The 16,938-nt window shown below is 36.9% G+C and overlaps 1 protein-coding gene across 2 annotated transcripts in view; it reads right to left on the reverse strand.

Moving 5' to 3' along the window:
* Nucleotides 1-16,938, reverse strand: part of PHTF2 (putative homeodomain transcription factor 2) — a 73,076-nt gene that overhangs the window by 31,599 nt on the left and 24,539 nt on the right. Inside the window, exons 3-7 of one of the 2 annotated variants that reach the window (XM_040595601.1) lie at nucleotides 13,232-13,288; nucleotides 9,369-9,438; nucleotides 6,443-6,601; nucleotides 1,092-1,257; nucleotides 249-413 (exon numbers count right to left, since the gene is read on the reverse strand). In XM_040595601.1, coding sequence (XP_040451535.1) covers nucleotides 249-413; nucleotides 1,092-1,257; nucleotides 6,443-6,601; nucleotides 9,369-9,438; nucleotides 13,232-13,288 — 617 coding nt within the window. The remainder of the gene's footprint in view (nucleotides 1-248; nucleotides 414-1,091; nucleotides 1,258-6,442; nucleotides 6,602-9,368; nucleotides 9,439-13,231; nucleotides 13,289-16,938) is intronic. The other variant, XM_040595602.1, reaches the window with a different exon arrangement.

A 16,938-nucleotide genomic window follows, 5' to 3' on the forward strand; every position in this document is an offset into this window, starting at 1 on the left:
CAGAGTACTCCTACATCAAAACATAGTTTAGCTAAAATTTAATTATTTAAATAATTAAAAAAATTATTGCGTCAGCATTTGCAAGAGTCAAGAAACAACACATTAGTACATGTTCAAATACTGAAATGAGTTTACTATTAAGAACAAAAACTAGATCAACAAAAGTTTAATCATTACATCAATGTTTACTTATTTAGAAAAGGGATAGTGCATCTCAAACACATATGTAGCCTTGAATAAATACAAACCCTGATAAAAAGAAAGCAGCATGCCAGATATCTCTGAAGACAGCGCCAATACTGCAAGAGGTGCTTGTACCGTAGCTCTGCACTGTTCCCTCCTGTGTGTTATCTGTGGTACTAGAGCCATCTCCTTCCCTATGTACTTCCAAATGTGCTGCTTTCCTTAATTTCCTTCATCAGAAGAGATTAAAATTGGAAGGTAGCTTTATAAGTGCAATCTACTTGTTCTACAATGTGTTCAGCAATTAAAGCATGCAAAAACAAGCAAGATTTCAAAATATTTTATTAAAGCTTTATCATGTCAATTTAATAAACTCAAATTGATAAAACTAAGCATAACACTTATTCATTATCATAACACTTAAACCCAAAATACATTTCATCTCATCATCAGAGGCTCAGACCCGCAAAATTAACTATTGCAGGTTCTCCCATTTTAACGGGACAATTCACTGTGGCAAACCATACTCAGTGAAGCGCTGGAAGAATTAAGTTCTACGCTTCCAGTAGCGCCTCCCCTTAACGCATGGTACTGACAGAGATAGTTTTAGAACTCTGCGATACTGACTAAATTTGCAGTAATATACATACTGTCACTCCACCACTATTCAGATACAAACTGTTTTGAGACAAAATGTCAGATGCGTTGCATCAAAATTCAAACAAAACAATGCATAAATTAGTCAACGCATAAAATTAAGCACCCGTTTTGAAGTTTCAGATAAAAACAGAGCACCAAATTTCTCATCTCTTACAAAGCAGAGACTGTAAACCCCTACATCTTTTCATGTGTGTTCTTCAGAATAGTTTAACAATCCTAAATGATAAAAACTTTAACATAGACTATACCTTCTTCTTTTACCCCCTGTGCTGGGAGGTGGCTTAGGAGTTCGTGTTGAAACAATCTGACAATGCACAGTTCCAAGTAGCAACATTAGCCATATTGGCCCAATTACTTCAGTCAGAGGTATATTATGTGGGCTTTGGGCTGTATAGAATAACACTACAGCAGCAACTGGAAAAGAAGGGAAATGAAGTTGAGTTCAATGTTTCAAATGTCTGAAATGGCCAATTTGTTACACGGCTTTTGTTAAAAAAACAACAGTCAGATGTAGTCCTTTACCTGCATTTTAAACCAACCCACGTAATTCAAAGGAAGGCATTACATAACTGTAACAAAATAGGCAGTAATAAAGATTTAAACAGTTGCCTACTGTCTTTATATCCATATCTTCTTTTACACTTGTGATCTTATAGCTATTGCTCAAAAAAAGGTGGCAGAATGAAGTAAGGGGAAGTGGAGGAAGGCACTTGGAAAGCTACATCTGTCATGAAACAACTTTCAATTAAAGTGAAACTTCAGTAGCAGGAAAAAAAAAAAAAAGTCATCCTTAAAGCAGCCCAAATAAATTTAATTCTGTATCACCTATAATGAAACAGTACAATCCGACAAGTTAGGTGAGCATAGCCAGACTAGACGCAGGTTGTCCAGCCAGACTGAAGTCTCTCCATCCTTGGAGGTATTCAAACCCTGACTGTATGCAGCCCTGAGCAACCTGTTCTAGCTGACCCTGCTTTGAGCAGGAGTTCAGACCAGACGATCTCCAGAGGTCCCTGCCAACCTCAACTAGCCTCTGATTCTGTGAAACCATAGTTCTATTTCTCTCTGCAAGGACCAACAGACTTGAGACTAGAAACTCTATATTCTCTAGAAGAACGTATTTTAAACTCCGTGTTCCAGTCAAAGGGCAAAATTGCCCATATGGCTAGACAGACATGCATTAAGTGCAATCTTGTAGGCATTTAATACATATTTGCAAGTGTGGTTTTTTCTAGCATTGAGAAAAGATCAAAGACAAAACATGTAAATTACATGGTAGTCCAGCTGAAGTGACCAGGACTCCAACTAGCACTTGTGGCTGGAAAAGGGGCAGCTTCCAATTCCATAGTTAACTGTTCATTTTTTCACCCTATAACCACCTTTTCCTATATAGCCAACATCCAGGGAGCTCTTCTTGCTCCTGTTCCCAGAGCCCGACCACTTCTACAACTCAGAAATGTCTTTATAGGCTTCAGGACAATCTAAACACATTCAACAGGCATGGGAGCAGACAGAAGAGGCAATCCGTCTCCTCTGCTTACTGTATGTTCTTGTTGCTCTGCCTCTATGGTTAGAATTGTTGTGATATCTAACTCAGCTGAGAGAACATATCAAGAAAAAAAAAAACCACCAAAACAAACTCCAAGAAACAATTCAGAAACAGAACAGGGGAAGTCGTCTCTGTGCCTAACATTTGCACATCCCATGAGAACTTGGTTTCATTCTTGTGCCACAAATAAGTGAAACTCCCATAACTTAGACCTACTCCTGGCACAAGAAATACGTGGTACAAGTTCAAGAGCTTTCACCAGTTCTCTGCTGAAATTAATTGAAAAAAACACAGCCACATGCAAATCTATGTGCCACATCCAAACAGCTAAAATGAAGCCAGGCCTAACACAGCAGATGCCTGGATGTGACATTTTCCTCTGAAAAGAGGTTAGATGCATTTTTCATGTAATCATCCTTAGCAAGGTAACCAGTATTAGAAACACAATGAATGCACAAAACAATGGCATTCTTTTTGGATGTGGTAATCTATTTCTAATTTCCCATCAGTCTTTTTCCTAAATTAAAGCACAGAAGCCTTACATAAAACACATAGGGTATCTTTTATTACTATACGTGGACTAATTTTTTGCCGTATGAGGTCTCTCAGAAGGACAATTTGCATTAGAAATTCAACTTCTTAAAAAATAAACCAAAAGAAGTACAGATAGTAAAAGGTACAGGTAAAAATACCTCTTTCTAAATGAGCTTATCTGAGTTTCTCACACATACAAATAGCTTCATAAGGTATAAAGTGTAAATAGGTAGCCACTTTTGACTCCTATCATACAATTTGTATAAACATACACTTCTAAGAACACAGAGCTCCACAGATCCAGTGAAATGATTTGCACAAGTAGGCCTCCACAAAATAATTTCAAACATCACCACAAGATTTCTTCTGCTACTTCAAAAACATTTAGCAAAGCAGCGTGATCTAGAAGAAATCATCTTCTTCCAGAAGATACAAATCTGTAGATTGCAGATTCCCACCATGAAGTTTCACACAGATTTAAGAAAATGTTACCAATCTCCTGATCTTTTCAGTAGGATGGAAGGGAAATCCAAGAACTTTTTGCAAAGTTTAACATGCAACGTGTTCAGATAATCCTAGAGATGCTCCTACCAACAGCTAGGTCTTGGAAAATAATTTCTCACACTGCTTTTAATTACTTCTTTACTTATTTGTAGTATTTGGACTTGTATTTTTCTAAATTACAATGGTTTATTTTGTGAAACAGACACAAATAAAATTATATCACAGAGCAAAAAGCTGTATCAAAGAAAGCAACTGTACATTTCGAAGACCAACAATCATTTATTTTTATAGCATTTAAAGCTTTGAAATACTTGTATTACCAAGTTTAAAAACACATACACATATATGTATCTCACCGCAATAAACAATAATTATATCACTATTAAAGTTTCTTGTCTTATACTTTAGAAATACACAATAGAGATACACACTATAATATCACACATAAATTTCCTATTAGAGAATAGAAACATTTTTAAAAGTAAAAATGGGGCAATGCTATAAACTAGATGGATAAGGAGACAGAAGAAAAAGGGTTTAGTTCTACCTTAATTCATTGGTCTGTTCCTTGACCTTGAACAAAAACATTTCTCTGTAGTTCTCTTATCACACGTTTTGGTAATCATATATACTAAAGGAAACCAATGCAAATAAAATCTGGAATTTAAATCTACAGCCAAGGGAAGAACTCTTTTCTGCAGACTTACATAAATGCTAGTAAGTATTCTGCTAAAGCTAATCAATTTCAAAGCAATAATTCCAAGTAATGCAGTTCATGAAACTATAAAAAATACTTTCATAATTAAATAAAATCATTTAACTAAACATATATAAACAAAATAAAGTCAGAACATTATACAACTGTGTCAGTAAGAATCTGTCATGATGACAGAAAGTCCCAGCTACAATACAAAATTCAGATTCAGTGCAGAAATATCACCACAGGAATCAAAGTATTTTGTTAAGTTTTCATAATAGATCCTTGATGTCTTGGTGTTGCCTTACCATTTTTCTATGAAATTAATAGCTGAACACACCTTCTGAGTAAAATATAAACAAAACTTCTGTAGAAGTGCTAAAGGAAAAGGTCTAAAGGGGGTTATTATAAACAGTTTCCAATAAAAAATGTTGTCAATTTAATTTCATATACATGTATGTTGTCTTTCAATTTATTTCAAAAAACGTCAAAAACTCTGCAGTTAATTCAGCACAATTTAAATGACAAGTGTTTGGATTGTAGTATAATATGGAATATTATTAATTCTTTTCCATTATTTGTTAATTCACAACCTCAGAAATATCAGAAATACTTTGTCACATTACATACTATATAGATTAGGGAAATTATGCATTCCAACCATAACTTTAGTAAATCACAGATCACAAGAAACCTGAGGGGGGGAAAAGTTAATTACAAGACAGCTCTCTAATGAATGTCCTAAAAAACCTACTTGCACTCAGAACCCGCATTGTCTTACTATTTTGCTGCTTTTAAAGTCTTAAGAAGGCTGCACAATTGAAGTGTGGGTATGTTTTTTAAATAAAGAATGGGAACATCAAAAATTATTATAATGGTGTGTCGCAGAATAAGCCACTTATGAACATGGTAACAAATGTACTGTAACTTGTCTATTTTATGACCTATATTACTACAAATGAAACTAAAATTATTAACACTATGGAATCGCTTACCATAGTTTATACAAATGCTAACATATGCAACAATACTTCTTAAGCACGTATCTCAGAAATGTGGTTAAGGACAAGTTTTTGACAGGACACCACGTGAATATTTGTCAACATTGCCAGTTTTAGGGCACTGGTACCATGAAATTCATTTTATAGCTGCTAACACCACCACGCAAGAGGCACTGTTGTCTTTTCTTTTTAAACTCAATTTCTTGCTTTAAATACAATTTCCAAAGGATACAGTGATCAGCAACAAAGGACAGATGGCAAAATTTAAAAAGTAATATTCTTTTTTAATTGGATTTCAGTGGAAAACCTAATCAGTCATTTAGATTCTCAGGGTACTTAAACTGCTCTCAGCTTTCATTAACTTTCTGTTCCATTCTGTTGTACAAGCTTTTGAATACACTTATTTTTTGATGACTTCCAAACTGTCAGATACTGACACAGTATATTACATTCTTCCCTTTCTAATTTTCCTCTAATATATTAGATATTAATAAGAAATTTAATAATATATTACATTAATTGAGAGAAGCACAAAATATTACATAATGTAATAATATATTACATTAAGAGAAGCACAAAGTCAGATTACTAGAACTCAAGACTGAGCATCCTGAAAGCTGTGAATTGCCTTCTGTTTGTTAACAGTTGCCCAAAAGTCCTTCTATAAACTAGAAAATATAAAATTAAGATCCATAGCCTCCCCGCTGCAACAGAAAAAATAGTAGAGGCACACAGGACAGTAGCCCTCCCGTTTGCCAGTCATTCAGGAGCATGGCTGAGGTCTGACTAAAGCATAAGCTAGAAGTTCACTGCCTGTGATGTGACAACATAACACATGGAAGGACAACTAGAAACTGGTCAAACAGATCATCCTACCAAGCTGCACACACCTTTGCCGGTTTGGCTTTGCTTGCTTCTTGATCAGAGCTCTTGATCTGCACAAGTACCAGAAAGACCAAAAGCCCAAGACAAAACATAATGCCTAAGCCAAAAGCATCTTTGATATTGCTCAGTCCTGAACTAAATTAGAAAGTCCTGAAAACATAAATTATATATAGACATGAGAAACTAACACATGTGCTAAATGCTGAAGAAAGCCTGGGAGGAAATCCTTAATTTTTCAGTATGTCTCCTTTATTAAGTAAAAAGAAACGTTAACCAAAAGACACATCCTTGGGACAGTGTCATTCCAATAGTTTCTGAAAATATTGGAGTGAACCTTAAAAGCATAAAGTGAACCAAGTAACATAAGGCAGCTTCCATATGGTTAAAATAAGGCATTCATTTGAAGCTGTTCTTGTAATCCAACTCTACCTTGAAGAAGGTAAAGAACAAGCAGCCAGAAAAAGATGACCCTTGATGTCACTTGTAGCCACCACCTGTAGAAGAACGGAAAGAAAACAACTCTCACGATTCCTTTGCGGGTCAGAGATGTCCAAGGACTTTCAGGTTTTGCTTTAGCAAAAGCAGATCCTTTAAAAAAAGGAATAAATAAATAAATAAATAAATTCCAATACATTTCATTGCAATGGTTAATAATTTCAGTTGTTTAAGAGCAGAGTAGTTATTTAGTTATTATTATTATTATAATTAGTTATTATTATTAGTTAATATAGTTATTTAAAGGAGAAATTATTAAACAATTATTTTAATCACTTTCACCATTTCACTATCTCCTCAATCCAAAATTTGTGTAAGTTGTTGGTGCCATTGACAAATGGCAAATAACTAGATTTTGGAATGTGTGAATAACAAAACATTGCCATTTTTCACTATGTCAAAATTATTTTTAAATGTTATTACAACCTATACTGTTCCACTGAGGTATCTGAACCTTGACAGAAAGCAACAGAAAGCCATATGAAAACTCCACATGTCTGGGCAAGCACGGCAGAGCCCTTTCCCAATACAGCAAGAGTGTCTAAAACATCAACATCTATAAATTGCTCCAGTCATGTCATTCAGGAAAATGGAATAAGGTTGAGACGTATAGAGAAGCATCTGGCAACTGAGAACTAGCTCCAGGAGCAGGGAAGCCACCCAAAGAATAATTTATCTTTGTCTCTCCTCCTACACAATTTTTCATCTCATTCATTCAAATATCCTTTCTCCCTCATACCTCTCCATTTCCTTCTCCTTCCTGCAAATTCCCACTTCTCTGGCAGCTAGAAAATTGTGTAACATTTACTTAACGGGGGTGTGACTTAAATTATTCCAAGTTTAGTGCTTGGAAAGGGCAACCACTGCATGCTGCTACACCGTCTCCATCCTGTTTACAAGCAGAACTGGCATTAGCGAGCTCTGTGCCAGCACAGGTAAAACAGTCTGTATTGGAACTACTTTAATGCCAACTTAGACGTCCATGCAGAGCAGTCATTTAAATGCTACTTATATATAACACTATATTGAAGTGGTCTACCGCTGCTCCCTAATTCCTACAATCATTTAGTTTTCAGTTCTGTTTCTTTAAAGTTCAAATGTTATTTGATTTTGTTTCATTCTCTCACATTCTCATTTCTAGAAAGTTGGATTGTTAGGCGATGTGATAAAAATTTATCTGCACGCTTGCAGAGATCAAAGACACAGTAGCAGGAGGGGAAGCCCCAAAAATGCCCTGCTAGGGTTCTTCTAGACCAGGGGTCCTCAAACTATGGCCCGCAGGCTGGATCCAGCCCCCCAGGGTCCTCAATCCAGCCCCTGGTATTTACAGATCCCCCCGTCAGGGGCTGGGGGGGGTGGGGTGGTGGTGGTGGAACCAAGCAGCTGCAGATGACTGCCTGCCACTGCATCCGCGCGCCGGCCCCTGGTTAAAAAGTTTGAGGACCCCTGTTCTAGCCCCTTCACTGGAGCCGTCAGCCCATTGAAGGCCCATTCTCCAGAAGCCCAGAGCAGGACAGAGGCACAAGGGCAGGTGGGAATCCAAATCATGGAAGGAACAAGCTGACCAGGCCCTTCCCAGGGTTGTCCATGCAATGCCATCAGGTCCCTTGTCCAGGTGTGAAACCATCACCATAAGCCATGGGAAGCTGCTCTTCAGATAACCCCTCACACAAAAGGTGATTGCTGCTCAGGAATGGGGGGCTCATTATTGGAGGCAGGGGAAAAGAAGCTCAGATCGCACAGGACTTACCAGGGGATATTTAGAGAAGAAAACAAGGGTGGGAGAAAGGAGGGGTTTAGGTGATTTGGGGAGGAACTAGTGTGGGGAAATTGAGAGGGAAGGGCGGAAAAGGGACTGATCCTGCGTAAATAGCTGCTGCTCAGTATGCTGCTTGTCTGGCCATGCCACGCTCCTGATCAGTGCAGTCTGTACTATCTTATTAAATTCCTCTAACACTCTCATGGGCAAGGGGCGGCCTGCTCTGTGTGCACGCATGCGTACCAGGGGCTGAGTGCCAGCAGCAGGAGTCAGATGTTGGAGCATGAGTCAAGGGGCTATGTGGCAGTGGTGGTGCCAGCAGCCTGAGCAGGTGTGCAAAGTGAGCACGTGAGCGCTAACGAAGATCAGACCAGACTAACTGGTGAAGGGGTGAAGCGATCTGGGTGCAAGGGGGTGAGCGGGTCTCTAACCAGCTCTGGGTGTGAAGGTGCCTGCGTATGTATCTGTGAGGGTGAGAGCACAGCAGGGCGCTTCGGTTAATTCAAGACTGAATTCAAAGAGCACTACCTGGAACGGATTCAGAAGACTGTGCTGGCTGCTGGGCTCAAGGAAAAAAACAGCTAAATAATATTTTCCCTAGCCTTCATGAGGCATGAGGGAAAGATAAAAATAAATTAAGACTAAATAGAAACTTTTTGTAAAGTGTCATATCATCTGACCTTCTGTTACTGTTCTGTTATTTAAAACAGGCAAGAAATATTCCAAGGCCTATACCATTTTTGTCTCCAGAAATTTCAACACAACCTTCCCTCTAGATGTCAGAAGATTTGGAAGAAGTCTGAATGCATGGCAATAGGAGACTTCCAAACTAGTAACTCCAAAACTGATCCACAATAATCCATGTGTTTCTTTTTTAAAAAAGCTAAATCTATAGAACAAAATTTAAATCAAGCCTTCAGTTTAATCTACAGGTTATCTTTTAACAGTATTTCCTGACCACCTTCTTTAGAGAAAAGTTACGTAGGGTTGGGTTTATGTTTGTTTGGGTTTTTTAACTTACTAATACATTCTTGTAACCAGACACAGGATGGCAATTATTTTTATGCTGAGAAATCCAGCTTTTTCTAGCTCAGGACTTACCTCTTACAAGATCAACATCTATGAGGTCTGGTTTCACATGTCCTGTTTTCTTTGGTTTGTTTCTCAAACCCTGCAATAGGCAAATACTATCAAAATACAGTCATGCAGATAACAGACATTACAAAAGAAAAAATATTGATGTGGTCAGTAACTGCATTTAACCTCTACTGCTACTGAAAATACATACTGAAAATACTACTTCAGACAAATATGTCAACTTCATAGAGTTAAAGTACTATAAAGTAAGCATTCCAAGGAACAAGGCATAATAAATGCCTTTTACACATTTTACTATCTAAACAAAACCCAGCCAATTACTGACCCATTAGGTAATTTTTCCAAACATAGTTAAGGACTAGAGCACTCATCCCCCATGGCTTGGGATTGCGCACACAACATATGCACACACTTGCAAGAATTAGTAATATATTTATATTAGGTTTTCAGAACTTTGGGAACAAATTACTTTCCTGAAACTCTTTTCTCCTTAGATGTGTAATTAAAATTCACAAAATGCTTACATTGTAACTCCTTATTTCCAAACCTAGATAGCAAATCATGTTGTAAGGCAAGAGCCACTAATCAGAAGTTCCACTGTCAAAATCCAAATTCTAGAAAAGTACTGAATTTTTCTTAATAGTGAATATAGATTAGCCTACTAAAAGGAGGGGGGGAACCCCACACAACAGGGAAAGAAACAAGCTTATTTTGTTTTTTAAAAAAGTGTCTTCCTTCAGTGAAGACCCAAGCTATCTTGCAACAGTTTCAAGTTTGTTTTTAATGCTAAAGTGTGATGCTGTACTCTCAAGCCTCAGAGACAGCAGTGAGTTTATTCTGATCCCTTTAGATTAGGCTCTTGGTCACATCAGCCAATGATGATTCCACAGAATTTCACACAGAGTTCCACAGATTCATAAAGAGTAAACCACAGTATTTCAAAAAATATTTCAGGTACAAATGGAATTATGATAAAAATTATTTAACTGGCTTCATTCAAAAAGCGGTTGAACTCACAGTGAACTGTAGATTTCCAACACTGTCATAGTTCATGCACATGTAAAAAAACACGTATTACTTAAATGGAAGCATTAAATTCAGCATAAAAATTAAATTATTACCAATGAAAGATCAGTGAAATCTGGTAATGTTCATTTTTACAAGAACAATATCAAAAAAATTGTTCAAATACGTAGAGTGCAGCTCAAAATATCCCTCACATGTAAATTCAGCTGGATTTATTTTTCACGCTGAAATAAAAATTTAAAAAAGCAATCAAACTGTTCACAATGGACTAGGTATATAGTCATCACCTAACGTGTCTATTAGAAAAATGAGTCTGATTGAAACAAAATACATAAAACTGAAACATAGATAGGACAAAATATGCTCCGAGAACAACAAATACAGAAAACCAGTTGTATCGTAGACTTAAGCACTGTGAAGAGCTTAATGTGCAAGATTTGTACAGAACAGCAGTCTTAAAACTGCAGTAATTGCATGTGGAATGAGAAAACAAGCCCATAATTAGAATTGGAAATTATTATAATTCTAGAACCGGCTACAGATTCTTGTGAAATCTTGCATAAGTGAGCCACTCTACTTCATAAAAAGATCTAAAGCTTAAAAATAAAATGCTGAATGATACAATAATTTTCAAATGTATTATTGCTAATGGGCCACAAGATTTTTCTTGAAAGTCTGAATAAAGATGTATGTGCCCCTTAGAAGCAATAATCCACTGGAAACACATGCACAATCCTAGGAAAAAATTACCACTGTGGCTAAAATAATATTTTCATTTTAAAGAAAGAATTCTGAAAAAAAAAAAAGTCAACAGTATAACTTGATGCATCTTTCATAGGAAAAGAAGTGGTGACATATTCTTTAAAAATTCCATTGGTTAAATCTCAAACACTTTCAGCATCCACAGACTACAATGATTCTTGCCACATGCAGTGAAAGAATTCAATGTACTAAGATGCAGTTTCTCCACTCCCTTAATGCATCACAAATATCTGTACTGTATGTGGAAAAGAGCAATGTTTCAAACTAAGGTTAATTTAAAAAATTATTCATAGTGTTTTATACTGTTCAAGCCCATCCAGTTAGTTCATCTAATTTCTATTCATCACCAAACATTTCAGCTAACTAATAGCAAAAATAAAAATTAAATAAAAATGCTTAAAAATAGTTACTATTATTGTAAAAATTCTTTTGCACAAACTTTAAAATTAATCTCAATAGATTCTATTATAGTTCTAAATAAATTATAAATTTATAGTATCAGAAAGATTCTTTACTAAAAAACAGTAACTTTTTCGATGTTTAGTAAAGTTCAGTACTGTAGCGGCTTTAAGGTTAAAGCACTGATGTGCAATACTAGATCTTAGCAGTCTGTTTCAGTGTTACACTGAACTCAGTCAACACATATAGACACCACTGTTAATTTGTTAGTTACTGGACTCCTAAGCCAAACGAGATGCATTTCAAATAAGCACAAGGCATTATTGGCAATAAATTATTTCAATCATCTCCCGCTATACAGTAGTTACGAGAACTTCTGCCGTAACAGCGCCTGGTTTTCATGGATAACACACTAGGGTCTAAGACTGACGTTAGCTGTAGATTGTCAAGAACACTTCCGAAAGCGCTCTCCGCACCCTTCAGCCACACACCCCTGCAAGACACCATCTTCCCGCAACAGATGTGGGCTGGCACTAACAGCACCCGTCCGGCTCCCGCCAGTGCCGTGCTCGGAAGGGTGCTCCCTTGAAGGCCCACCAGGCATCTCCCAGTAACCCCAGCTGGCTGGCACAACCGCACCACCCAGGGCTCGGCGGAGTGGGACAGGCAGCCACCCACGGCTGGGGGTGCCTGCTGCGCGGTCAGCCAGATGGGGATTCGCAGGAGCGCAAAGATTCAGGCACCAGGTTCAGAAGCGCTTCCATAAAAACTGTCAGCTCTGACTTAAAAGTGTAAATTTTTGTACAGCAATAGGGCAACACTGTAGTGCAGGTCCGTAACAGTCTCCATGCAATGAAAACACGCCCCACCATCACATTTTGTTTAGCTATTTAAGCACTGGGGAGGAAAAAAAAAAAACCAAACCAAAAAACACACCCACAAGGAAACTGAAGCAAGGTACATTCTGCTAATGTTAAGAATTAGCAATGTCTTCAAACTCATGCAGCACTAGCGTACTCCTTGTGTGCAGTATTTGAAGAAAAAAAGGTTAATTGCAAGAAAATGTTTAATTTAATTAACATAATGGAGTATGACATAATGTACAATCCATAAAACTATTAGATATCAGATTATTTTTTTTTCTCCAAAACAATTTAGCAGTGTGGCAGACATTGATGGCACCGTTAGTTAAACCAAAATGCAAAGAACACTGTTAAACTGCTTGTTCAGAGAAACAAAGCCTGAAGTACTTACCAGTCTAATAAACTGTACAAAACAATGACAGCATCATAAAGGAGGAAAAGTAAACTGCAGGTATAAGGTAACTAACTGAAAGTAAAGAGAGCTCAGATAACTGACGTGAGAATTCATCACAAAGAAAAGTGAAAGACACAGGTAGGAGAACAACTTAACCCTGGCTTAAGATAACTGAAAAGAAAAAACATGTACTAAGATACATAAAGATACAGCACACTAAATGCTGCAGAGTTATTAATTATGTAAAATAAATAGAGAATTGTATGCCGGTTACATCTGGTTACGCTCCAGAAGTCTAGTTTTACTTTAGCAGTATTAAATACCACCACACACACTGTATATTACATCAGCATACACAACCACAGACAGTACTGCTAACAAGTGCCAAAAAAAACCCGCATGTTGAAATGCTGTATTATTACCTTTATTTCTCTTTGTTCTACTGATTTTTCCCATATTTGTTGATCATATGCCCCAATCTAAAAAGAATACAAAAAGAAAATCTGCATTAGGTTTTAAAAGACATTGATCAAACAAAATCAGTGAATCTTCAACAAGACAAGCAGGAAGACAGCAGGTTATTTCCTTGGGTAGAGTTCTATACAAAGAAATCTTTTATCTTCTCCATTCCATCTTGATCGGACTGGGTCTAGCTAATCTTTAAGCGAGTTGTGATAGAGGGGAGAGGTGAGCAAGCAGATAGCCTCAGCCTCATCGCACGACTTGTGCAAGTCACAGAACTGGGAAGACCACGCTCCCTCCCATCTCAGGTCAGGATTCCAGTCTCTGTACGGACAGAGCACAGACCTACAGCAGCGACACTGACACAGTCTTCGAGTTAGCTTTAGAGAAAATACCACGTACATCTAGTTGGACCCATACCTTCAATTAATGTATTATTTTTTTAAACCATCTCCCTCTGTGTTACCTGTTCCATTCCACCAACTTTTACAGTTACATTGTCTTTAGCTTTCTCTCTTCAGAATGCACAGCAACAACATACACGGTCAGGCTGGTAATCAGCTAGGTTACAGGCCAGGGAAAATGCAAAGATTATTGGGAAATGGCACTTTCCCTACTGAAGCACTGACGAAAAAATGTTCCTAGTAGACCTATTCCCAAATCGTTCACTCTCATTAAGCTGCTAGTCTACTTATTCATGAAACTCTTCTAAAGATCTTAGTTTTGTCTAAATGTGAGCAAGTTTTTAGTTAAAAAATTGGAATAAAAAGGGATTGTTTTCTCCCCGGCTCTAACCTCACCACCACACTGTAGAAAACTTTGTTTATTTATAAGAGCAGAACCACGGAAAGACTAAAGGTTGATCCTGCAAGCACTTATTAAAATCCTAGCACTAAGACTATTTTTTATGATTTATGTAATTTTAAATAACCATCAATATGGGTAGCTATAGTTAATTTAAGAAATTATTGTGTACTTGTTTATATAAAAAGCCATTTTATGACTGTCAGATATTTTGAAGAAGGGCAAACAAACTTCAGTAAACTCCATGTAAGATAGTGACAACAACAAGTCAATATAAGAGACCATATATCAAGGTTTTGTACGAAGTTATCAAAGATCATCAGATTGCTTTGAATTCTGCACAAATAGTATTTCTATACAATATTCGGCAATGATCCCTTTTACTATGTCAATTTAAAAACTTTTCCATGCTATCAGTTCTACCTAGACATGTACACACACTGCTAAGTATCTGGAGTTTGATTCATACCACAAACTGAGCAGTTAAGTGCAAGATCACTTTTAGGTCACAAGGGAGACACAGACGCACTTCCCAAGATTCAGAGTCCCTTTACCGGCTGTGATATAAGGTGCTTAGACCAGACACCAGACAGAGTCAAGAGAAACCCCCATCATTTCAGTGAATCCGCTAAATTCAATCTCACTGCAGGGAGTGTGACTTCCCATTCCAGTTCGCAAACTGCAACAGACTTAACAGGTCCAAGCATGAAACCGGAAAACATTGTTCTGATTTGTCCTTTACTATTTCAGTCTTAAGTGTTAAATTAGAAGACACTATAAAAGAAAAAGAAGAAGGAAAAAAAAAGGTCTTTCTTGGTTAAAAAGGATCTTTTAACCAAGGAGCCAACATAAATGCAAAAAGATATCCAGGGAAGCACATCCATGAACAGAAAATCTACAGGCATTTTCTGTGCCTCTTAACTTGACCCATCAAGGCAGGACGAATTCTAATTTATAGCAGTAAAGTCCAAAGCATATCTAACACTGAACGTGAGAACAGTGAATTCAAATTTAAATAATATTTCCCATTCACAACAGCTAAGCATCCAAATAATTTCTATAGTTTGCTACCTTAAACCCCTGAAAAAATAAAATAAAATAATCTATTGGCTTTTTGGTAATAACAATAATAATAAATACTTTGCACCTCTCACTTGGTAAAAACAAAACAAAACATTAGACTATGGAAAATAATTAGGAAGCCAGGCACTGTACTAGGCAGAATTAAGCACTTGCTATAATTAAAGTAATTAAACCAAGGGAAGTTCAAGAGCTAACTCTACCTGGATAACAGCCAGCAATTAAGAAGTCAGTATGTTGAATAACTACTCCACCCAGACATTTATATCTAATTGTTCTGGGTTTTTCTCTAAATATGTTTAAATGAAATTTCAGGCCTTCCTGGTTTTCATGAAATTTGCTAAGCGCCCCAAGCGATCTTTTTGTGCTGCATAATATTGTGTCCTCCCCTCCTCACTTCCAAAAAAGATTTCTTTCTACAAAGACAGAAAACGGGATGCAAGCCTGTCTCCCTCTCAATCACACAAGAAACAAGTGTGGAAGGAAGCCTTTGTGCCAATAAAGCTGCAAAGCAAACTTTGTATTTCTAATTCCATTCATAGCCAGAACTGGTGTAGAGTTGAAAGAGACTTTAAAAGAGCGTCCTTCTTTTAGACAAATAACGGACTGTTTGTTAAAGGAATTCTGGGAAACACAGATCTTAAAAGACATGGGAGGCAAGGAAGTTGACCGATTCAAAATTTGACTTAGTTACATTTTCCTACAAACACTTCCTCTCCCTCAAGGCTTGGTAGCAGCTTCTGTCTCAACAAAAAGACAAGTACAGAATTTGCCATTCACATTTTTCTTTTAACATTGCCCCATAAAGCAATTCTTCCAGCAGGAGGTAAATGAGAGACCCAAAACAACTTTAAGGGAGATGGTCTTTTACAACTGTTTTATTAGACTATTGGATCTGGCCAGTCACCTCTGATCAACTTTAATTATTAAAATCTGAGCACAGGGCTATTAACTACAGGCATACTACTGCAAACTGAAAAGAATTAAAGGGATAATTACAGGCAGCAAGTATCATTACAATCCCTCATAATTTTTAATTATTTTTTTCTAAACTACCTAATTTCATCTCTTTGTGTTTTAAGAAAGTTTTAGAAGCACTTTAGGGAGCAGGCACATGTGCTTAGCACATCAATTTAGATCTGATACTCCATTTCCCTTCACTCAATTTCCATAAGCTTCCCTCTCCATTTCTCTTGCAAATGTGAAGGAAACACATGAAAACAAAGGCATCGTTATAAAGTAGCATATTGGCACGCTTCATTTCTCACATTAAACAAAAGTAGGTGGAACTAGCCTTACTGAAATAAGGCAAGTAAAAACCATAGGCATTGGGTTTTTTTCTTCTCTACCTTATGTCAGGAAAACGTATTTACAGTTTGTGAAACGTATCTTGCAGAATATATTAAAAGGTATTTTTCATTGACAACAAGCTAAATTGTAACATATAACTATTACCAGAAATGCTAGACACCTGTATGAATTAAATTCAAGAATGTAATTACTGAATGAATTCAAGAACGTAAGTTAATACTAGCAAACCTTCCCAGTTTTAAATTATTGAGAGCACCAGTCAATTCCATCTTCAAAGATTTACAAGTATTTGCATCTAAATTATGTTTCATGTTAAATCTAAATATTAAGTTGTCAAATGTTTGCATGTAGGCTCTAGCCTTTGGCTATTCATACAATTCTTTAAAACTGTACATACCTGCAGGATACTGAAAAAAGCCTAGCATCTAGCAATGCCAAAGAAATTGCTCTAAGGGCAAATAAAATGAAGGAA

This window comes from Falco naumanni, chromosome 5, assembly GCF_017639655.2.
Source record: "Falco naumanni isolate bFalNau1 chromosome 5, bFalNau1.pat, whole genome shotgun sequence".
In the NCBI taxonomy this organism is placed as follows: domain Eukaryota; kingdom Metazoa; phylum Chordata; class Aves; order Falconiformes; family Falconidae; genus Falco; species Falco naumanni.